Source organism: Drosophila persimilis, unplaced genomic scaffold, assembly GCF_003286085.1.
Source record: "Drosophila persimilis strain 14011-0111.01,24,50 unplaced genomic scaffold, DperRS2 tig00000002-arrow-pilon, whole genome shotgun sequence".
Classification (NCBI taxonomy): domain Eukaryota; kingdom Metazoa; phylum Arthropoda; class Insecta; order Diptera; family Drosophilidae; genus Drosophila; species Drosophila persimilis.
In genome coordinates this window covers 18,317,447-18,339,993 of record NW_020825289.1, presented here as the reverse complement: position 1 = coordinate 18,339,993, position 22,547 = coordinate 18,317,447, and the positions used below count along the sequence as shown (strand labels likewise).

At 47.9% G+C, this 22,547-nt stretch overlaps 6 protein-coding genes across 7 annotated transcripts; 3 read left to right on the top strand and 3 right to left on the bottom strand.

Moving 5' to 3' along the window:
* Positions 1 to 8,152, top strand: LOC6592209 (protein Wnt-2). Its single transcript, XM_026985873.1, has 5 exons — positions 1 to 1,176; positions 6,698 to 6,915; positions 6,977 to 7,260; positions 7,319 to 7,506; positions 7,609 to 8,152. Exons 1-5 carry the CDS (start codon positions 1,121 to 1,123, stop codon positions 7,922 to 7,924), a joined length of 1,062 nt encoding a protein of 353 aa, XP_026841674.1. The 5' UTR covers positions 1 to 1,120; the 3' UTR covers positions 7,925 to 8,152.
* Positions 8,153 to 9,027: 875 nt separating this feature from the next.
* Positions 9,028 to 9,507, bottom strand: LOC6592210. The gene is made up of 2 exons (XM_002017734.2): positions 9,432 to 9,507; positions 9,028 to 9,370 (listed from the first exon to the last, which is right to left on the bottom strand). Exon 2 carries the CDS (start codon positions 9,297 to 9,299, stop codon positions 9,048 to 9,050), a length of 252 nt encoding a protein of 83 aa, XP_002017770.1. The 5' UTR covers positions 9,300 to 9,370; positions 9,432 to 9,507; the 3' UTR covers positions 9,028 to 9,047.
* Positions 9,508 to 9,982: 475 nt separating this feature from the next.
* LOC6592211 lies at positions 9,983 to 11,711 on the top strand. The gene is made up of 3 exons (XM_002017735.2): positions 9,983 to 10,054; positions 10,133 to 10,977; positions 11,041 to 11,711. Exons 2-3 carry the CDS (start codon positions 10,218 to 10,220, stop codon positions 11,604 to 11,606), a joined length of 1,326 nt encoding a protein of 441 aa, XP_002017771.2. The 5' UTR covers positions 9,983 to 10,054; positions 10,133 to 10,217; the 3' UTR covers positions 11,607 to 11,711.
* Positions 11,644 to 16,570, bottom strand: LOC6592212 (protein transport protein Sec31A). Of its 2 annotated transcripts, XM_026984971.1 has the most exons (11): positions 16,355 to 16,570; positions 15,327 to 16,293; positions 15,015 to 15,258; positions 14,832 to 14,944; positions 14,554 to 14,610; positions 14,309 to 14,408; positions 12,813 to 14,245; positions 12,632 to 12,742; positions 12,249 to 12,572; positions 12,112 to 12,183; positions 11,644 to 12,048 (listed from the first exon to the last, which is right to left on the bottom strand). In XM_026984971.1, exons 1-11 carry the CDS (start codon positions 16,549 to 16,551, stop codon positions 11,860 to 11,862), a joined length of 3,807 nt encoding a protein of 1,268 aa, XP_026840772.1. In that variant the 5' UTR covers positions 16,552 to 16,570; the 3' UTR covers positions 11,644 to 11,859. The 2 variants fall into 2 exon arrangements, with proteins under 2 accessions (XP_026840772.1, XP_026840773.1); XM_026984972.1 differs by lacking the exon at positions 14,554 to 14,610 and having other exon boundaries at positions 11,645 to 12,048.
* Positions 16,571 to 17,870: 1,300 nt separating this feature from the next.
* LOC6592213 (dynactin subunit 2) lies at positions 17,871 to 19,287 on the bottom strand. Its single transcript, XM_002017737.2, has 3 exons — positions 19,166 to 19,287; positions 18,184 to 19,105; positions 17,871 to 18,124 (listed from the first exon to the last, which is right to left on the bottom strand). Exons 1-3 carry the CDS (start codon positions 19,199 to 19,201, stop codon positions 17,940 to 17,942), a joined length of 1,143 nt encoding a protein of 380 aa, XP_002017773.1. The 5' UTR covers positions 19,202 to 19,287; the 3' UTR covers positions 17,871 to 17,939.
* A 235-nt stretch (positions 19,288 to 19,522) lies between these two features.
* Positions 19,523 to 22,125, top strand: LOC6592214 (SCF E3 ubiquitin ligase complex F-box protein pof2). Its single transcript, XM_026985732.1, has 3 exons — positions 19,523 to 19,592; positions 19,719 to 20,978; positions 21,046 to 22,125. Exons 1-3 carry the CDS (start codon positions 19,542 to 19,544, stop codon positions 21,793 to 21,795), a joined length of 2,061 nt encoding a protein of 686 aa, XP_026841533.1. The 5' UTR covers positions 19,523 to 19,541; the 3' UTR covers positions 21,796 to 22,125.
* The last annotated feature ends 422 nt before the right edge of the window (positions 22,126 to 22,547 follow it).

The following is a 22,547-nucleotide window of genomic DNA, read 5'->3' as shown; positions in this document are numbered from 1 at the left end:
GGTCGGTCGAGCGGGATACGACTCCATACGTATATAGCGATATAGCGCATTCTGGCAGATCGGGTTCGTGCAGCGATCTGCCATCAGCCATCAGTGCCTCCATCCTCCTTCTCGCGGACAATCGATCGGTGTTCCTGGCTCCGTTTGTCGTTTGTCGGCTCGGGTCTTTAATTGCGTCACTAATGAGCTGCATTTATGTTAATCTCTGCACCCGGGACGTCTAAGCATTTCAAGCGACACTCAGGGATCCAAGATCCAGCGATCGAGCGATCCAGCATTCGGCACTTCTTCTCTTCTTTTCTTTTAATTTTTGGTAGTTTTCACCTGCTGAGCCGTTTATGGTTATTGCCGCAATTCCGTTGTGACAGTCGGAGGCGCTTTATCATAAATTAAAAAATCGTGTAGTCGGACAGAGCCCGGACCCCGGGACACCCGGCCCGTCCCGCGGCCCAACTGATGGATGATGGTGCCGCCGCTGATGCCAGTTTCGGCTCTGAGTTATGGCCGGGCCAAGGCGGAGATTTGCATGAATGAAACGCACGCGCTGATAAACGAGCTGCTGGCCACAACAGCACCATCAGTGCCGGCCCCAGCCCCAGCCCCGGCTCCAGTCGCAGTCCCACTCCCAGTCCCAGCATCATCTCGAAAACTGTTTTGTGATCCGATCTTGGTGCTCTCGCGATGACTTAATTGAAACGCCGCTGGCAGAAGCAGAAGGTGTTAATTAGCATATGAACAACTGGACAAAAAAGACGGCGGTCTTGTGTATTTTGTGTTTCGATTTTCGGCTTTCGGCTTTCGGACTCCGATTCGGTATTGGTCATTGGCTGGTCCTCCTCCTAATACAAGTGTGTATTTGTGTAGTATTATTGACTGCTGCCGTCTGCGTTTTCGGATCATTAATAACAACCAGACATTGAGGCATTGGCTTACATCCCATAGAAGTTCTGTATCCGCTCGGTTTCCTATGGCAGTGGAGCCATAGGAAAGGGTCGCGTCGCTCGAATAACAGCCGCATCAGCGAACGGGACTCCCGCCTCTCAGTGCGAATGGGATATGATGATAGTGGCAATTGTTGCGCCTGTATTCGTGTTGTGTGCCGCCTCGGATCTGCATCGTCATGTGGAAAACACATAACAAGCTCTTAATCTACATACTCTGGATTATGGAAATAAGGTATAGTAGCTCCCATAATCGGTGTGCCATTAGCATGTAGTGCCAAAGAATTCGGTTTAGGTTTAGGTTTCGTGCCGGGCCGTGTCGTGTCGTTTGCCAGGGGAGAGGAGAGTGCCAGTTGGTTGGGGTTTTCCTTTTATCGCTGACAGATCTGCTCGGGTTGACAACTCTCTCGTGGCGTCCTCCTATCGCGCACATCGCTGGACACGATCGCTAATTTTTATCTGCAAAAACCACCGCGAGATGTATGTAAATTGTTATTCCTTATCGAACGCCCAAACAGTGTGCGACGCCTCAATCCTCGAGAGACCCGTGTTCGGATAGCATCCCATTCTATGGTTGGGAAATGTCGGCAGGCGTTGCCATAAATCGGTCGGACGACTGGAGGAAAAGGCGCTGGAAAAAATCTCATTAAAATTGGCAATTAAATGGCAGGCAGCAACTAAAACACAAAACTGACAGAAAGACAGCCGACTCGTCATCAAGGCGACTGCCATTTGTACCCAAAGCGAATACAGCGAGGAGCAGCTCTATTCGCGGTACGGAAGGCGGGACTGAGGGGATGGGGATGCAGAAGGAGGAGGAGAAGGAGAAGGAGGAGGAGCACCAACGACAACTTGAAATCAATTTTTGCCATAAACTCATCAACGTTGCCTTGTCCGTGTGCCGTGTGTCCGTCCGTATCTGTGGCTGTTTCGACTGCTATCTAATTGCCCCGATGCAGTTGCAGTTGCAATGAGTGGAGTGTATCTTTAAGATACGCGGCCCCACTCGGTTCCTCTCTCCCCCACTCTCTCTCTCTTCTCCATCCTTGCGGCAGTGGGCTGAACTGGACTGGTGGGCCGACCCGATGCCGAGCCTGTGCACACAATGCATGCCACAGCCAGAGAGCATCTCCGACCGGGCCATGGCCCAGAGATCGGACCAAGAGAGCAACGAAAAAAGGGTCTTAACCCAGAAATGCTTAGCTCATGTAATTGAGGTTACTGCAATTTTAAGGCGCATGCCTCCGCACCAAGCAGGAAACAACTTCCAGCTGCAGCTCCCCCTCCGCGGCCACATCTCCTGCTCTTCTCTGCTCTGCTCTGCTAGCGTACATGGACAATTGGAACGCATGAACGTGCAGACAAACGCTCAAATTGCGATCAAGATCACTCTGTGCCGAGACTTGTTGGCCAACCCGCTGCATTTACAAGCCCAAAATGGCATAAACTCTTGTTGCAAGTTCCCAGTTCCCAGTTGTCGGTTGTCGGTTGTCGGTTGTCGGTTGACTGTTGCTTTTTGCCTGTTGCCAATTTCCCAGGCCAACCTGCAGAGCTGTGCGGGAGCCGTCGGCGGCAGTGGCAGCGGCAACGGTGGTCGAGGAATCTTTTCTGTGGCTGCGGCAGTCATTGGTGGGGTTCTTTTACTACTCGTGGAGTCGTAGCTCCAGCTATGGATGAGTGATCGACTGCAAACCTCAAAGCACAAACAAAACTATCTGCCGTTGATCTGTTTGTCTGGCCGTGATGGCAAGGGCGGGCGGAGCCAAGAGCCACAGGGAGAGCCAGGCGGATGGCTGAGTGGCCATTCGACCACTTGGTCTCTGCCAATTGTCCATGACGAACGATCCGTTTTGGCTTTTACCTGTTACATGGACACGGCAAACATACACTGAGCGAAACAATCGTCGGCAAACAAAGAGAGTGGTTCGCTGATGGCGATGCCACTTCAAAGTGCTCCAAGCTCGGGTTACGTTACCCTTTGGATATATTGGGTTTATGTTCTTCTCTCTGCTTTCTAGATTTCCTATAGCTATATTTATTGTACTACCAATACCTCTTTACATTTTCTATAACGTATTATTGTGAAATCAAAATGGATGGATTTGAATTTATTCTCCAAATTCTGTAGGACTCTGCCTAAGATTTCTTGCTTTCTTGCAACTCTTTGGACTGCCTTTTTTCTCTCAGTGCATCTATGGTACATATGTCTTTCTCTGGTCAATTACGTCGTCGTTTTTGTGGCCAGGATGGGGCTGCAATTGTTGCTGGCCGTTTGTCTGACCGTGGCAGCGACATTTTTCTTGGCCATGACCATGGTCTGCTTCGCTTCAATGCTCCTTTGGGCCGCTCGCCACGCTCCCTCCTCTCTGCAGCGGCCCCTGCAGCCACCCATCCGCTCCGTGGTCTTGGAATATTTGTATTTTATTGATGGCATGTTGAACAGCCTTTATGGGTTTTCGGTTTGTTCGCTGCTCCCCTCCGTCCTCATTGGGCTCCTCCGTTGACCACTCCCTCCCGGCACCGCCCACTTTACATGCAGCTGTAGAGCAAAGTTGTGGCTTTTATCAGCGCCACAAAACTTTCAAATGCCCCAACAGAGAGAGGGAGAGATAGAGACAGAGGGAAGACTGCGGACCCAAGGCATTGCATTGTTTTGTCTGGATTAAAGCGCCTTTGTTGCTTCCGCCTCCAATTGGTGCTAAAAGAGCCATAGGAGATGGGGGTGGACAGGGACAGGGGCAGGCAGGTCCAGGGAGAGCCATGAACATGTCAGCAAGCCATGTAATTACCGGCGAGAGCGCCAGTCATATATTTCTGCCTGCTCTTGGAGGCGCTACTGGTGTAGTACTCGCACCACAACCGCCTTCGCTGGAGTCGCAGTCCCTGTCCCACTCCCAGGTCTCGACACAGCGGTGGGTCGAAACTATGCGGCGGACTAGATTCGCACAATTATGACAGGGCCCTAACCAGATCGGGCGCAGATCGGGCCCAGCGTATGCGGCAGTCGAGGAGTCGAGGATCGCCGGGCCACAGCCAGTGTCTGGCCTGTGCAGTGCCGTGGTGACCAGAGGGAAGAGGAGATCGGGTTCGGGTTCGGGTGCGGGTTCGGTTTCGGTTCGGGCTTCTACGCCTGCGCGTGAAAATATTAAAGTCATATTTTTATGAGGCTCCAAAGTGCGCATTAAGTCGGCCTCTCTCGGACTTGCCTGTTGCTGCTGCGGCTTGTGGCGAGTATTGACTCGGTCTGGGTTCGGGCATTTATGCTTTGGTCAGCATATAAGTGGCCTGTCCCCCATTCCCCGGCCTGGTCAAGCTGCCGGCGTTGAGTTATGCCCCTGGCTTAATCCATTTTTAATGATTCCGCGTTGTCGTGGCAAATATTTTTGTGCAAATTAGTGGCTGAGGAATCACCAATTTGTTGCAGAGCAGAAGCCATAAGACTGTCAATGGAACTAGTTTTGTTTTTCTTAATGCGAAACTCTATTTGGGATACTCGTAGATGAGAGGGCAAGGCAGTGGTTGAGGCTGAGGCTGAGGCGGAGGCGGAAATGGTATCAAGTTCATGACAGGTCCTTGCTCTCACGCAGCAGAAAGGGTCACGAAACCAAACCGAACCGTTCTCGATATAGAACCAGAGATAAAACTCCACTACGAGTGAACCACACAACAAAAAGTGAAGCAGTCTAAGGACAAAACAGAAAAAGGGATCCGAAACAAAGCACAAATCAAGCACACACGTGACTTGGACTCTTCAAGAGGATGGAGATCATTAAAGGGGATGGCGTTGGGGATGGGAATGGAGATGGAGATGGAGATGGGCTGGGCAGGGCCTGGGCACGGCGGAAGGTAATGGCGATGATGATGATGATGAAATTGTCGGCGTTGACATGCAACAGGCGGAGGCAGCCGCAGAGGCAGGCAAATAAAGCAGCTAAAAACAAAAGGGTTGAGGAGAGATGGTTGCCTTGATTGTTCGGCTGGAGGTTGGAGTTGCTATAGAAGAAGGGCAGGGCCCGGGGCAGGGGGCACGACGGTCACGCTGAACGAACGCACGTAAAAGCTATTGACAGACTGACTGGCTGACTGACTGACTGACTGTCAGAACGGATGCACCACCGACAGATTGATCAGCTTGTTTTTGGGCCAACTAAAAAGTTGAAGGTTTGTGGTTGAGCCCTTAGTCAGTCGCCAGTTACCAGTTGCCAGGTCGTGCCTTTTAAACGGGCCTAATTATTAGTTTTGCCACCAATTTTCATCGTTCATCGATCGTCCCGGATCGCTCAAGTCATGTTAACAGCATGTTTAACAAGCCAACAACAACATCAACATCAGCATGAACCAGAAAGAAAGGACAGCCACGAGGGTCGACTACTAAAGTACCCTGGTATATTATACCAAAAGCGGATCGTTTATAGGACAGCCATACGGCATGTGAAGAGATGGGATTACAGTATACCAATAAGTATACATTTTATAGGATTTTATGGAACAGGCATTGGAAACTACTGAGAATGGTGTATACTCGTGAGGTATACCTTTGGGAGGGTATAGCATCAACGACTCCGATCGCATATCAACCTGCGACGATCATCGTTCACAATCGATCGGCCGAAGGTTCGCTCAGATATTGGGGAGGAGCGACTCCGTGCTCTTCTGCGGTTGGTAAAATGTGTAATTTCTGTAAATTGATTTAATTGCCGCAATTAAAAATGTCTTGAAAGAGTTGGAACTCAAGCTGGAGTGGCAGCGAAAGCAATTTACATTTGTCTACAGACGTGGCATGGCCATGTGGCAACCAGTCGGAGTTGGAGTCGGAGCTGGAGTTGGATTTGCCCACCCAATTGTTTTTTGGCCCGAGGATGTGTTTGGCACGGCAACAGTCCCAGTTTCAGCCACCCTCCCCACCCCCGTCTGGTGCGGACAAAAGGCGATCGATCTACGACTTGATTATGGAACCAGCTGTTTGATGCTGATTGGTTTGGCAGCCGCAAATCGACAGGTTAGACAGTCGGACACGTCTCAAGAGTGGGCCGGAGAGTGGGCCGCATGAAAGGAGAGAGAACGGGAGACGCCCCCGCCTGGCTCTGGCTCTGGCTCTGGCAATTTGCAACTCATTGTCAAAACTCATTAATCCCATTTGCCATTTTTGACTGTTAGCATTAATTTGGCCATTTAACTCAACAACTGAGATCAGCTCTGCTGAGATCAACGTGGCTCGAACGGAGTTGATTGGACACTCCATCGAGCCACGATGGCTGCCTGCCCGAGCTTCTCCATCGCCATCTCCATATCCATGTAATTATGGCTAATAATACAGCTGGCGGCAAAGATTTGACTAAAACTGACAGAATAACGCCCCGTTAGCCCCCTCTGCACTGCCAGCCCTCCCACAGCCACCTGACAGAGTCAGCAAACAACTGCAACGCATTAATCTTGGCCAGACTCGACTTGGCCTGGCTTTAATACGTTTGTCTTCGATTGGCCGAGATGTGGGGCTGAAGTCTCCAATGGCAAACGAAATGGAAAATGAAAATGAAAATCGAGCCGCAGCTCCAGTGCTGGCGGCGTTTTCTGTGCACGACTTTTCAGCCATTGCCAATCGAACGATCCCAGCAGCGATCGATTGAACGATCCAACGATCCAACGGTCCAACTGTCCAACGATCGATCGGCGTTTGTTTGTAATATTTTATTCGATGTCGCTTGGTGGTCTACAGGGTGTTATTTATGGTTCTGTTTGCTTTGATTTCTCGTCAGATTAGTGTCCAGCTTTACATCCGCCATGCTCTGCGGCCGCATACCGGGCCTGACCTTGCCGCAGCGCCAGCTGTGCGGGGAGATGCCGGACGCCCTGATCGCCCTGGGCGAGGGCCATCAGCTGGGGGCCCAGGAGTGCCAGCAGCAGTTTCGAGGCCACCGCTGGAACTGCTCGGAGGTGTGGCAGCGCAACGTCTTCGCCCATGTCATACCCATAGGTGAGCGTCCACGAAACCCCCTTTGATAGCCCTCTAATCACGGCTTCTATTCGTTTCTCAGCATCGCGGGAGGCCGCGTTTACGTATGCCATAGCTAGCGCTGGGGCCGCCTATGCAGTCACCGCTGCCTGTGCCCGCGGCAACATCTCCACCTGCGGCTGCGATGTGCGCCACAAAGCTAGCCCCTCCTCCGATGGTGCTCCGGCAGAGCCCTGGAAATGGGGCGGCTGTTCTGCGGATGTGGACTTTGGCATGCGATATGCGCGCAAGTTCCTCGATGCCCGAGAGCTGGAGCGCGACTCCCGCACGCTGATGAATCTCCACAACAATCGAGCCGGGCGAACGGTGCGTATTATCATCCATGTGTTCCCTGTTCTTGAATCTCCGTTCTCTTCCCTATCAGCTGGTGAAGAAACTGCTTCGCACGGACTGCAAGTGCCATGGCGTGAGCGGGTCCTGCGTGATGAAGACCTGCTGGAAGAGCCTGCCACCGTTCCGCCTGATCGGCGACAAGCTCATGCAGAAATATCATAAAGCCAAAACTGTTCAAGCCGTTCGAGGCAAACGTGGACTGAGATTAGTAATAAGCAGGTGAGTGAGTGAGCCCTCTGATCTGATCAGACGAAGGACTTAAAGCCCATTGGAATGAAAACTAATCCAACGAACTCATTCATTCTTCTCCATCCCGACCAGAAAAAAGCATGGCAGTGCCGGAGCCCGCCCACCGAAGCCTGCTTTGGTATGGCCAAAGCGCATGGAGCTGATCTACCTGGAGGCGTCGCCTAACTACTGCGAGCGCAGCCTCCAGTCGGGCACGCTTGGCACGGCGGGTCGTCTCTGCCATCGGAATGAACGCGGACCCCAGAGCTGTGACCTGTTGTGCTGCGGGCGTGGCCATAACACGCAGCACATCCGACGCAGCAAGCAGTGCCGCTGTCAGTTCCGATGGTGCTGCCAGGTGGAGTGCGAGCTGTGCGACGAGAGCTACGAGGAGTTCACCTGTAAATAGTGGCGGACCCGCCCCAATCCACAAGTTGACATATAACCCTCAATGTTGATAGGCTTAGAAATAGGATTATTGCATAACTAAAGCTAAAGTTAATTAAGTATTATCAGAAATGTATTACACTCAGACAAGACAAGAAAAGAACACATTCCAGTTTACAATAAAACCATTGAAGATCTACCTATAATCCCCGAGACTACGGGCAGATCGGTAGAGAATGGCCATTAATAAAACTGTTCAAAATGGATCGTTATATAGAGATCAACTATTTAACAATATTCTATCTGAAATCTCTGCTACATGGCATCTACACATATGTACAATGTACATTTTAGGATGTTAGGATTTCGATTCAATCCACAAAAATGATCTTTTACTAAAGGCTTGAAACGAAATTTAAAGGCAATTCTACACGATACATACTTTCAATACATATGCCTCCACAATATAGCACATAAATCGTTGCATACTTTTGGGTTGCAATGGATAATGGAGATTTTCCACACTGACACTGAAAGACATTCCTCGTCTCAATCGGCCGATATGTAACCAAAATATAACTTGAAATAAATCACCTTGCAAACGGGCGAACGACGAAGAAATTTCAGAACGCGGCACCAGGCTAACGACGAAATTCTGATCTGGGTTCACATCGGTTAGGTCCCAAGAATTGTAAATGTGATAGAATCCTCTGATCAAAACTGAAGGCCTTCGTGAAGCAATTATTCAACGTGGTGCACTGCCTGGCTATCGCGACTTGCTCATACTCTTAAACACATCCAACCACTACGAAGTTGCTGAGGAGTTCTTATTGTGGCAGTAAAGTACAATCCGATCCGTATTTGTAGGATGGGTTAAATCGTATGAGATCCAATGAAAACACACCTTTTTTTAAAGACGAGGTGATCATGAAACATCGTATTGACGGACGTCACAGCATCAGAGGGACATGACCCTTCGGTCTTGTTAACGCTATCGAATCATTTAAGCTTTCCTTTTCCTTCGAGAAATCCTGGGTTCACCTTGTCATGGGCTGGTGGAGAGGCACAAGCGCCGCCGTAATTGAAGTGCATTGAATTCGAACTCAAAATAAAAGATTCAAGGGGTAAGCATAGTATTATAGAATTTATTCATCAAATTCGTTGCTAGACTCATCGTTGCTGCCGTCTTCGTTACCCCTTATTGCATCGTCCGTAGACTGCATTTGCATCTGCATCGTGTCCAAAAGAGATTTCAAGAGACGTCTGTTCAGATGATCCGTTTGGGTCAATTCACGGGCGGCCTGGTGTGGGTGTGGATCGTCTGTTTCGGTTGCCATCGAGGTGGCAGCGGGTGCTGGGGTTGAAGCCATGGCCTCAATGTGTTCCAAACCGGGCATACTTTCGTAAAAGAACAACTTTTGCTTCTTACGGATGACTCACGCGGTTGTAATGGTTGTTGCACTTTTTGCTACAATTGTTTGCACTGGTTTAGGTTTTTGCACTTAATTAACTTGGTTTTGATTGCTCACCTCGTAATCCGACCTTAAGTTGAAAGTTTTTCCTTCGATTCAGCTCTCGGATTTTGTCGCAAAATATTTTTGTTTTTATTTACAATAAAAAAATTAAAAATATTGGCAAATGCAACCCTGTCGATATCCCACTAAAGCCCCCTCTATTTAAATAGTTGAACTACTTGAGGTAAATGGCGGAAAATATTACTGATTGTAAATTCTTCTTGAGGATTCATGCCATCTCTCCTATGAACTTAAAAAAAACCACGATATTTTTCAGCTGAACTGCGCTAAGATGATTCAATTTTCTATATTTTCAGTGGAAAATTGCAATACCCCCTTGGCTTGTAATGGGTTAATCGTTCTCCGTCAAGGATTGGAAACCATATTCCTCGATTTTGATATTCCGTTGAATAATACTATCTATATATCAATCAATTCTATACATGATTGGCTTATTCGAAATACTTGCTTTTATTGGATTTTGCGTGAAAAAAGGTTTAAACGAAAAAGTTCAACAAAAAAGAGTCGCAATGTTGCTGGTATTTGAAGACAAATTGCATGTCACCCGGAGTATGGGCATTTGTATACCCTATTTACATTAGTATCTTTAAAATTCTGTTACTAAAAGAATTAGCAAGGTGTGTTAGCATAGGGAGTATCTATTATTATTTATTATTTTATTTATATTTATCTATTTTATTGTGTACATCTGGCAGCACTGTGTTTGTGCTCAAACAAAATCTCCCGCTCGAATTTAATTTTGTAAGCAAACCGTAAACCGTAAATAAAATAACATTTAAAATGTTTGCGCCTGAAACGGAGGACATGCTGCCGCGCTCAGCGCCTAGACCCAGTGCATCGGCACCATTGGGTCTTGCCGCCGATCAAATTGTCAGGCCAACAGTGCCTGAAGTTTCAATATTGTTTGGACAACCTCCATCGCAACCGCAGCCGGAGCCGATCCCGCAGCAACCAGCGCCAGAGTCCGACAGTCGGCCCAGCTTTGCTTCATGGAAGAAGCAAATGCTGCCCCGAGTGAACTTTTCCCCGATTCTGGCAACAGAACTTGGCCCGCGGTCTGTGCCAGCCAGCGCCAATTTTCCGAGCAGCCCCTCCGCTTCATCCAATGATTATTATATTACTCCTCGAGAGCGGGTTTACGCGAATGAGGCACCATCGAGTAAATACCAGTCACCCAGACATTCTGGTTCTGGTTACGCAGAGCCCGTGAGGCACTACCATCAGTCGATGCGCCCACCCGTCCAGGTAGCAACGGATGTGCTGACGATTTGTGCTGGAACGCAAACAGAAGCTGTACATATACCGCCCTCTAAAACGTCTTTGCCGTCCGTTGTGTACTCCGACATCGACATAAGCAACTTGGTCAATAAGAACGACTTGGCAGCAGTAGTTGATCTTTTAGAGTCCATGCATCAGGAGCAGCAACAGCTGAGGAGCCTCTGCGAGGCGTTATTGAAGAACCAACAAGCAAAGGTAGGGTCCAGCGCAATGCCTTGTAGGACAGTTGCCTCCCAGTGTGATATTTTAGCGACCAACAACAGTAAGTAAACCAAACGAAAAGAAATTAAACCCTAAACTAAAAACCCGTCCAAATCACCTACAGCAAAGCGGGTAGCACCTGTTATTCATGATTACATAGTGGAAGAGGATGAGCCATCGCCTGCACCACGTTCGCGAGGCCTCGTACAATTCCAGTCGCCTCGGGACACACCACCAAGAGCCCAGTCGACTGAATACCGCGCCAACACACCGAAAACTACCCGAATGCCAAGTGCCGGTGTCGTGTCCAAGCCGAATACGGAGAAGAGCATGGTCATGAAGGAGCTCGCCCTAAAATACTTGCGACAGCCCGTGGACGATCTGATGCAAGAAATGAGCTTGTCCCCGTCGCCTGCGGATGTTACTTGCATTCAAAAATCCCCGCAAGCGGAACCGCTTCGGCAGATCGACAATATAAATGTAGTCCACTCGCAGAGTCCCAACGACATGTCGAATGCATCTTACAAGTATCTTAAAAAATATCGCCTATTACCGGAAGAGCAATTGGACTATGGAGCTCATGAACAAGAACGCAACCCACCGCCCTTCAAGGGTGGGCGTGCGGCTTCCGCTTCGCCGCAGATGCAGCTTGATCTGGATAATATTAGGAATCAGCCAAAGCTGCTATAGGCCGAAGATCAATGCAATTGTCATTTGTAACGCAATTCTCTTTTGTTATGCATGCACATGTCCATTCTTCGTCTTGTGCGGAAATATAATTCATTACACGTTTGACATATATGTACCAGACAGAATCCAGGAATACATTGACAGAAAACAGATACAGAAACGATAGTAGACATTTAAAGACACAATAAGTAGACGTTGAAGCGGCCCGACTGAGGCGGGTACTTTCGAACACGTAACGTATGTAGTATAAGGTTTAGCGCAAGACCAGCTGCATCTCGGATGCCGACTGCAACAGGACCTTCAATCCCTGCATGAAGCCTGCACACTGAGCAAAGTCCGTGCCGAATGCGATTCGTGTGTGTATTTCCAGAGCATTGGCGTAGTCGGATATTTGAATGTACTGTATTATTTGATTAAGATATTGTACGGTCGTGGGTGTGAGCTGATGTGAGAAACGTAAAGTTATTAACAAATGGGAATGATCTGATCCATGGCCGAGTCTTACCTTTCCATCGCGCAAGCAATCGTAGAGATTTTCCAACCGTTTGACGACATCCACAAACTTGCGTTTGGTGCGCTGTTATTGGGACGAATATTAATAGGGTAGGCCATAAAATAAGTGCAGATTCCATGTCTACTTACCGGATCATTGGTTGCGCTCAAGCAACGGTTCTTCAGCTCCTCCAGTACCGTCTGCAAGTAGATGTATTCCTCTGGAAGTGGTGGCTTCTCCTTTGGCACTTCCGGCTGGCGCTGTTGCTGAATCGGTGCTGGCTGTTCGGTGTACCCAATGGTCTGCTGCTGCTGCTGCTGTTGCCCCTGCCAGTTTTGCTGCTGAGGTGGTCCCTGATTGGGAATCGCCTGTTGCTGGGGCTGGAGGTACGACTGCTGTTGCTGTTGTGGATTGTTGTTGAATGCAGCTGGATTATAGTAGGCATTGGTTGCCCCGCCAGCGGGTGGTGCATTCTAAAAATGTGTTTTAAAATTACAATAAAGCTTCATTTGGTTACTTTGCTGCATTATACCTGATATTGAGCAGGATCCATATAACCGTTCGGGTTTTGATTGGGGTCAACAGGGAAAATCGGATGAAATATGGGCGCAGCACTATTATCTGCGACTGGCTTTGGCTTTGGCTGGAAAAATGAAAAATAACGTTATTAAGACATTTCCTTCCGAGTGGCTGACTATGATTATGGCTTTTACCGCACGTGATGACTTCAATGCGGGTGGATCGTTCCAGCCCGGTGGCGGTGTGGGATTGCGTTGTACATTCTGAATAATAGGTGGCTGAGCAGCTTGTGGCATGGTCTCAATGGGATTAACCCCCGGTAAGTAAGAGTTTTGCGGTGCTCCGGAGAAGGGTGTTGGATTGTACCCTTGGGCTGACGACAGAGGATTGGTATTGAATGCATTACTGTTGTATGTGGGCACGCTGGCCGCTTGTGGAAGAGCTCCAGGTCCTGCTCCTCCCGTGAACGGCGTCGCGGATGGGGCTGGGGCAGGAACTGGATTGTATGGCATGCCATAGGCACTGGTGGGAGCTGCTACAGATGGATCCAATAGATATTTTGAGCGAGCATGTAGCCCTAATCCACCAGACGGGCCACTTGATGATGGTGGAGGCCCTCCTGTGGAGCTGGCGTTGCTGAGAGGCCGGGGTGGGTGATTCAGAGGTTCTTGCTTAACTGGCTGCGGATTAAATATCTGTGGAGCCGGCTGGGACACTGGATACGTTGCTGGTGCGGGTGGCGCAGGCGTAGGCCAGCCAGTGTTGGCGGGGTTTCCATACTGATTGGCTGGTTGGCCATAGGACATTGGAGCCACAGGATGCTGCTGTGAGAACGAGCCTCTACCCCGTTGCTGTGGGCCAGTCCCTGGGTAGCCAAATGGAGCTGGAGCTGCAGCTGCTGTCGGCTGGGTATGTTCCAAATTCACGGCGTTGTTGATTCGATCTCGCAAACCATGCAAAATTTCATTTTCACACGCTGCTCCACCACCTAACGTGGTTATGTATTGGAGAGCTGCCGTGAGGGCTCCTTGGGAGGCTAAGAGGCCGCCATATTCAGTGAGAAAGCCAGCAAATCGACCAGCCAAGTCTACGGAGATTCCCTGCTGCTCGAGGGACTTGCACATAAGCATCACAACCTCGGCCAGGTCCTGCAGCTCGGTGGTGTTCAGCTTGTAGCTCTGGCTCTGCTGCTCCAGCTGCTTCAGCTGATACCAAGCGCTCACTAACTTGTCAATGCTCCCCGCACAGATGTAGCACAGCATGGCGTTGCGCGTAAACTCTACGCTGTTGGCGCACTCGGTCAACAAGCGATCCCCCAGGCGCTCACAGATATCGACCACTTTGCGCTCGCTGTGCTTGAGGGCAGCCACCAGGGCTTCCTTCCAGGAATCCACAGTGCAGCGGTTGACGAAGTCAAGCCAATCCCGGGTAACCAAGGCCGAGATCACGTGCGACAGCTCGCTCTTCTGCTGCACTAGGTAACGGGTTTGGGTTCGAGTAAGGGTCTCAATGCCGGCTGTCGAGGCTATGATGAGGGCCTCTGGTATGCGCTGGGCTTCAAGACACAGCTCCACGGCAGCCTCTACGTTGCCGGTGAGTATTGCCTCGGCAATTAAACTATCAGAGTCTGCAAATATCAAATCAGTTAGCAGGCATCTAGTCACTGGCTAAATTAGTTGGTTCTACTTACGTTCTCCGCTGGGAACTTTAAACTGTGGCCTCGAAAGCGTGGCATAGTCGTGATTTTGAGAATCGGTTCCATTTCCATCAAATTTGTTGTCCAATGTTGCCTATACACACAAACAATAAGAAAATTTAGATGAGGCTTCTACGATTTCATCGAAGATGTTCACTATTTAGCTGCATTTTCTCTTTCTGTTTCAGATTCTGTCTAATCTTTTCTATTCTTTGCTAATCTTAAATCTCTAGTCTTACCGAATTATCGGTGCTATAATTTGTACTCTGATCGCACTCAACTTCAGAAGAGTCGCTCTACAGCCACAGCAACAGAAACAGCATAGCCCCACGATGTTTGGCAATGCATGGAGTATGTTATCGAATAGAAATAAGTACACAAAGCAAGATGAGCATATGTATGTATGTACGTGGAGATGGTGGGTCGGAATTGATAGTGCGTGGCTCAATGTTGCTTTTGGAAATGGCGTTGAACTGATAAGGGCTTCTTGTCGCGTCACAGCGGGGCGGAAACTTACATGGGTGAGTGTGGAAATGCGGGTCGTGAGTGTATCCACATCTGATTGCGAGTTCGTCTCAGTTTCCTTGATAAACTTGCTGAACTTGATATCAATATCATCTTTGTTATAGCCTAAAGAGGGAGAAATTCAAAATTAACAGGAACTATTTGTGTCATCGATAGGCTACGTGGCCTAACATACCCAAGAGATTGAGCATTTCCTCCTTTGGGTTCAGCTCAAAGTTGGCCTTGATGAAGTACCAAAGGTAGCGACCGTGCTGATCCGGTGTGTCATCTGCTCTCTGTCGGCAATAATCTGCATAGTTGGCATCGGCCAGCGAACGCTCCAGGGCATTGGCACGTTCCACGAGAGCTGCTTCTGTGGTTAACTGAGATACCTTCACTCTTTTGGAGGTACCATCAAAGCTGATCAGCTTCCCACCAAACTGTTGAAAGGAAAAGACCACTCATTTGTATAGAAAATTTCTACACTGTTTGTTGAAGCGAAACTTACCCCAAAGGCAACGCCACAGGGGCGCTTCATCCACTTGGGTGCGTGCGTCAGGTCATGGTAAACCACCTGCGTGGCCTGCTGAGGAATCGGCTCTTGGGCGAACTGATCCATTCCCGGGAAGGAGTCTGCAATCTTGTTTGCCGTCTGCACCAGATGGTGGGTGCCTCCGTGGAGGGAGTATATAGACACAGCCCCTTCCAAGCTGGCACTGGCAATTAGTGCCGGGTTGCGTGGACAGAACTGCACATCGGAGTACCAGGATGAAGTGGTGGCCACTTCCGAGAGAATTTCACCTTCGGGTATTTTAGTATTGGGATTCCAGCAGTAAATGCGATTGTCCTTGCCGCAGGACACCATCAGGTCGTTGTCCTGAAGGCACCACGACATGCCCAGTACTCCGCGCTCATGGATTTGATATGTTTTCGCCGGAGCGGTGGCATACCTCAGGTCCCACAGCTGCACAACCGGCGCCTGGTCATCTTCCGAGGCCAGCCACACCTGCGTCGCTGCCTCTGGATGCCACTCGATGGCGTGCCACCGCACACGGGATTGCGAATCAGAGAGCTTAATAATCTGCTGGCTCTTGCGCAGATCCCAGATAACGCAGCGGGTGCTGAAAACAGAGGCCAGAATGTGCTGCACTTGTCGATTCCAGGCCACATTTTTGACGTCCTCCAGCGGCTGGGTCTTGGCGCCCGGGTTCATGTGCGTGGCTGGGTTGTTGAGGTCCCAAATAAAAATCTCCGATTCGGAAGCACACGAGGCGAGAAGATTGTTTTGGAATGGATTGAAGTCCAGTCCGCTGACAGCCCCAGTGTGCTTATCCTGCCGAGCCAGCAGGGGCTCCTCGTTGCCATTGGCGAGTAGCTTGGCAGCCGAATATATATTGATTTGGCCCGCCTCACATCCGCCCACGATGAGGCCGCTTGGGTGAGGACCTATGGGGCTCCATATAAGTTTCTGGAACCTGCAAACGAAAAGGGATTAAATTGAATCCGATCCCATGCATGAATATATCCAAAACTCACTTGTACTGACTGGCCACGCTGGCCTTAAGCTCCAGGTCGTAGGTTGCATCACTGAAGTTTGGCGAGTATATTTCCAAGGTGGAGCTTGCATTTGAATCAAACTGCTGGGCAGCCGTGCCGGCAGCCAAGAATATTTGCTGCTGCTGTGCCGGTGACCAAGCAATGTTAACCGTCTTCTGCAGTTCCTTGATTTTCATGTTGCAAATGTTTTTAGTGCTGTAACAGAAATAACAATAAATATTTCGCTAGATTTTTGTCTTTTCTTGGACTGCTGCAAATGTAATTGTGTCACGTCCAATTGGAGTGCGCCCCGTCATCACTTTTTTTTTAGGCATCTCCGCTGCCGATGCGGTTGCAACTCGACTGGACTCTGGACAGCATCAAATTTTGTAAAAGCCGAAACTCACTTAGACTTGTAGATACAATCAACATTCGCTAACACTTTAACCAATTTAAATTTTTTTTAGTTTTTAATTGGAACTGTGGATACGTTTAAGACAGTGTGACCGCGGATTTATCAATAAAATATACCGTCCGACCCTCAGAATTATACCGAAAAACCGTCTCATTTGAAAAATATACCGTAAATATACTAACGAATTAAAGTTATATTTTACATATTCCTCGTTTTCTTTCTTCCGTTGAATATTACTAGCTATATAGAATATTCAGCCATGCCCACATAATTTTATCCGATTAATTAAACTATTCTGAACTTGACTGGCTTATTTTAAATACTTGTTTTTATTGCATTTTGCGTAAAAAGAGGTTTTAGCGAAATAAGTCAAACAAAAAACAAGTAGCGAAGTAGGTCAATCAAAACAATCGAAAAGGGAAATTCGTTCATATTGCTCAATTTTGATATTCCATTGAATAATGCTGACTAACTAAATCTCTCAGCAATGCCCACACAGTTTTATTCCATTGATGAATCAATTTTCTACAAGATTGGTTAGTTTTTAATCCTTGCTTTTATTGTATTTATTGTAAAAAAAGGTTTAAACGAAAAAGTTCAACAAGAGTCGCTATATTGCGTGTAAGCCGTATATAGGCCTTTGTATACCCTATTTTGTTAATTTTATATGATAGTATATATATTGATATATATATATTCCTCGTTTTTGATATTCCGTCGAATATAGATAGATAAATTGATTACAAGATTAATTAGTTTTAAGTACTCCCATTTATTTTATTTCAACAAAAGAACAGTCGAAATGTTGTCAAGTCAATGTTGCTGGTATTTGAAGACTTGTTGCTTATCAACTGAGTATGGCCATTTTTATACCCTATTTTTCCATACTGTTTTAAAAAGTAATTAATAAATACATCTTCCCATAGAATATGTTTTAGATTTATTCATGTGTTTGATTAGTTTCTTGTATATATATCCTGGTCGCGATATCAATTCTTTGTCTCTGTAAGAAGACCACTACTTTCAATGCGTTTTCAAATCCACATCGACTGGGACCCTAATCTGATGCATTTTGATTACTTTTTAAAAAAGACTTGAATGTTTATTGTTGATTAATAAATATAAGGTATATTATAATGGAAATACATATTTCGTGTGCTGTGCATTCGCTTATTTAGCTGTCGAAATCGCCGTAACGCGCTGCTCAACTTTAGCCACTTTGTTGGTGATGGTCTCCAGATTTTGAGCAAACGTCTCCTGTACGGAGTGCAGCAGTTCCTTGTTATTGACCAGACTGGTTGTTATAGTACCCTGCTTCTGCTCAATTTCGGCTATAATCTTAGCAAAGTTGTTCGCTGAAATGCATTGATGGCAATTAATGAAATGTTAATTATGAAACTAATGTCTACTTTACCATATTTATGTAGGGACTCTAGGGCTTGCATACGCTCAATGACATGCGGCAGTATTTCAACCACAGGCTCCGTACGCTTAGCAATATCATAGAGCTCCGAAATTTTCTGGTCGCGTTTGGCGTCCTGAGAGCTTCCGCTGGATTTCTCGGCAATAGAGTCCATTTTTCCGGCCAGAGTCGTTAGGCGCTGCTCAATGGTGTCCAGCTTTTCTGGCTGCAGCAGTGCAGCCTTGGTGCTGAGTTGTCGGACGGCTTCCAGGACATTGGTCGTGTTGGTGGCAGCGTTCAGACGGCTTAGCTTTTCTGGTTGCGCTCCCACAGTCTTCTCCAATTGGTATAGCCGTTGTTCGAGACTAGCCACACGAGCTGTGGATGCCAAATCGGTGCCTGGCGTTGGTATGGCCGTAAGCACGCCGGACTGCTTGAATTCCTCCACTTGACTGATGAGTGCTTTCACTTGCTTGCTATTGGGCACCTGCTCTTTGCCAAGAACCTGTTCCAGCTTCAAAGTGTCCAATACTTTCTTTGCTGTGCTTATAACAGTGGCCACAGCATCGTAAGATTGCTTCTCCTCGTCAGCAATTTTGCGATCCACTTGCAGAGCGGCCACCTCATTCAAAAGTTCGTTCATTTCAATCTGCAGCCGCTGACACTTCTGCACAGGAGTCTCCTTTTCACCCTGCCCCACAAGCTCATATTCGCCAGCGCCTCGCATATCGTAACCTCGGCCAGCGCGGCGGCCAATGCGGTCCGTGAAGTCCACGCTTCCCTCGAGTGTTGCTCCGCTAAAGCGTTTATGGGCAGCGCTTGCCGAAATGTGCATTCGCTCTATGGCCTCATTCTCGGGCTCTTCTTCATAATAATCAGAGGTGTCCGTCTCAGGATCGTCGGGCGTTTCGTAGACATCAGGTTGATCATAGGCCTGTGAAAGGGACAAATGTGCAGGTGACGATTTGGAGGCCAGCGCTTTTGCTAAACTTACGATTCCTGGAAGGTTTTGAAACTTTGGATCGGCCATAGCTGTGGGTACGGGGACAACAATCTCCTGGTTTCCTGGCGCAAGGAAATTTAATGTTTTTCAGCGAAAAATAGTTTTTGCAAAAATCTGATGTCATAAACAGTGTGGCAGTGTTCCCAAATTGTAGCTGCATTCTGGAAAATACTAAAATACTAATCAGAACTCTAAAAATACTACTATCTTGCAAGGTGTATGTCCTAGAGAGGGACAGCCCTTAAAGACCCATTAAAATTAGACAGCACTAGTTTCAGGGGGGGTGGCAGTTGTTGTGTGGGTGGTGAATTGCTGCAGGCTGGTCAAATTTCAGTTATAGATTCTTGCTAGTATCTGCATAAATATAATGTCGTCTTTGGAATATTCTTCCGCTAGATATGACGAGCTACCGTTAGAGGTAAGTCAACTGCTACTGGTGGTCCCGTGACTGTCGTTCCAATTAGATTCGTATCTCCTCCTTTTATGGTTGTTATGGGCGACAAAACAGTCACCTGATTGGTTACATTTCCCTTTCTTTCCGCAGATTGTTTTGAAAATATTTAGCTATCTGGAATACTCGGATCTGCTGGTAGCTGGATCGACCTGCAGCAGATGGCATTCTGCTTTAGATCAACCTGAGTTTAAAGCGCGCACCCGGGTCTGTTTTTCGAAAGTATTGCTCTCGGATCAGCAGAGTCCAGCCGTCGATTTGCTGAGATGCGAAAGACGCTTCAACCACTTTATGCTCGAAGATGTGACGCTAGGCCAGGTGAGGGAGCTTCTGAAGTTCATAGGTCAAACGGCCCAGTCTCTGGCTCTGGATAATGTCGATCTTAACGACAAGCAGTTCTACGGCATGTTGGGGGTGCTGCCGCACCTCCATTCGCTTTCCCTGAAGCGTTGCCTCCCGTTGTTTATGTCTGGCTCCTTCCTCGAAAGCTATACCAATTCCTGCTCAAATCTCAACGAATTGGCCAATAACTTGGCAGGCTTGCGGGAGCTGGCGCTATGCGATAACCAATATCTCACTGACGCCATTCTTATGCGACTTACGTCGTTCATGCCTCGCCTGAAGGTGATCAATATGTCTGGCTGTCAAATAGCCTTCCACAACGCGCTGCAGCGACGCTTCTACCCCAATGCGAACGCTTCGGACAGTCTGCTGCCCAGCGAATCGGTGCTTACATTCAACTTTATTCTCACCATTCTCAACCTACAGCGCAGAACGCTGCGCGAGTTGGACTTTAGCCACACCCTGATCGGGCAATCTCTGCTGTCTCTGTGCGATCTAGATCTCCAGCTGCAACGCCTCTATCTGGGCGGCTGCAGACAGCTAAATGCCATGACTGTGAAAACCTTCCTCGCCACTCAACCGCTTTTGACAGCTTTGGACTTGTCGGCGACTACGTGCGTGACAGATGATAACTTGGCCTGCATTGCGCAGACTAATTCCCAGCTAGAGCATTTGAGGATTAACGGATGCACGGGCGTCACCAACGCTGGAGCGATCCATCTCCACAAGCTGCGGCGCCTGAAAAGCCTGGACCTCTCCAGCTGTGATGGCATAACCAGCGATGGCATCACCGGGGGGGTGGCAAGCGAAGAGAACCACGTGCTGCTGGAGCTAAATGTGTCGCACTTGCAAATCTGCGAGGAGTGCATCAAGTCCATTGCAAGCAATTTGCGCTCCCTGCGATCGCTTCATCTGAACAACTGTGTCAATGGGGTCACGGATGAAGCTATACAGTTCGTGATTGGTCAGCTGCGTTGGCTGCGCGACCTGTCCCTCGAGCACTGCTCTGCCGTAAGTCCAGTTCTATATTCCCAATCTCATGCTGAAATCTGAATCTTTATCTTTTGAACCTATGTAGTTGACAGATGCAGCTCTCACCGGCTTGAACATATCTAAGCTGGAGCTGAGTCGAAAGCAATCGGGCTCTCAAGCGTCTACGATGGAGAACTTCTACCCGCCGTATAGCCACAGCCTGGGGGAGCGGGACAGCTCGCTGCAGTCCATTAAGATATCGCTGAGGAGCAAAGCCGAGGACGAGATCGTGCGCGACGCCAGACGCAAGCAGGTCATGCTGGCTGCCTACGAAATGAACCTGATACATAAGGAGGACTTCGAGGGGCATAACATTCAGCAGCTGCGAGGTCTGCGCTCCCTGAATTTGCGTGGATGCAACAGGATCAGCGATGTCTCCCTGAAGTACGGCCTGAAGCATGTCGAGCTTCGGCGACTACTGCTCTCGAATTGTCAGCAAATATCCTTGCTGGGCATGGAGGCTCTGGTCAATAGCTGCCCCTCCATTGAAGAGCTGGATCTGTCCGATTGCTACAACATCACAGATAGGACTATGCAGGTGGTCACAGGCAAATTGCCTCGCCTGCGCGCGCTACATATCAGTGGCTGCAGCCAGCTGACGGAGCACACCCTCGACGCCATCATCGTTAACTGCACTGGTTTGCAGACTTTGTCCGTCTACCGTTGCCGCAGCATGTACGCGGACATCGAGGAGCGTTTGTCCGGCGTACACACGCTGCGTAACCTCAATATGGACAACATGACGAGCATCGACAATGCCGATTTCTTCCGCTTAAAGAAACGTCTCGATTACTGATATTTTGCCGCCGTTTTGATTGTTCTGGTATTGTATTATTTTCAGTTGTACAATTTTCGCTAGTCACAGGTCCCCGGCCCCCAGTCCCGGTCCCAGTTCCATACGGCACGGGAAACCTATTTTTATCACATGACCTACGGAAGCTGTCTTTAGATACGAAATCTTTAGCAAAATATACATCATATATATAGTATATGTCTACATATACATAAGTATGCTCACAAAACATAATAGGAAAATGAATATGATAAATTTTAATTGTAAATCAGTTAATTTTTATAAGCCAACATCTGTCCACATGTATATTGTAGGAATATATGTGTGTATGTAGCTGTGATTTTTTTTATCAAATACAATTCGTATTATATATTATACGAATACGAATATATTTAATATGTATGTAATTGTTGTAATTTAATACCAGTCCATATTTTGTGGGAACTCTAAATGCAATTGTTTTTTTTTGTTTGTTTGTTATTTTTAAGTGTTGGAAATAAAATAAATAACTTGACTTACCAAACCTGGGTTCTGCATATTGTTAATGCGAATAAAAACATTTCTGCCAAGAAGGGTATTGTATTCGTTAAAAATGAATAGATTTATTTTAAAATGAGTTAAGAACATGTTGTTTTATACGTGCTAGAATCGTCATCATTATCTTTTGGAAAAAAGGTCGTCTCCCACCTACATACGTAGACATAGATAGTTGTACATTTATGTATTACTCGTATGTTCAAATAATTGTGTGGGGG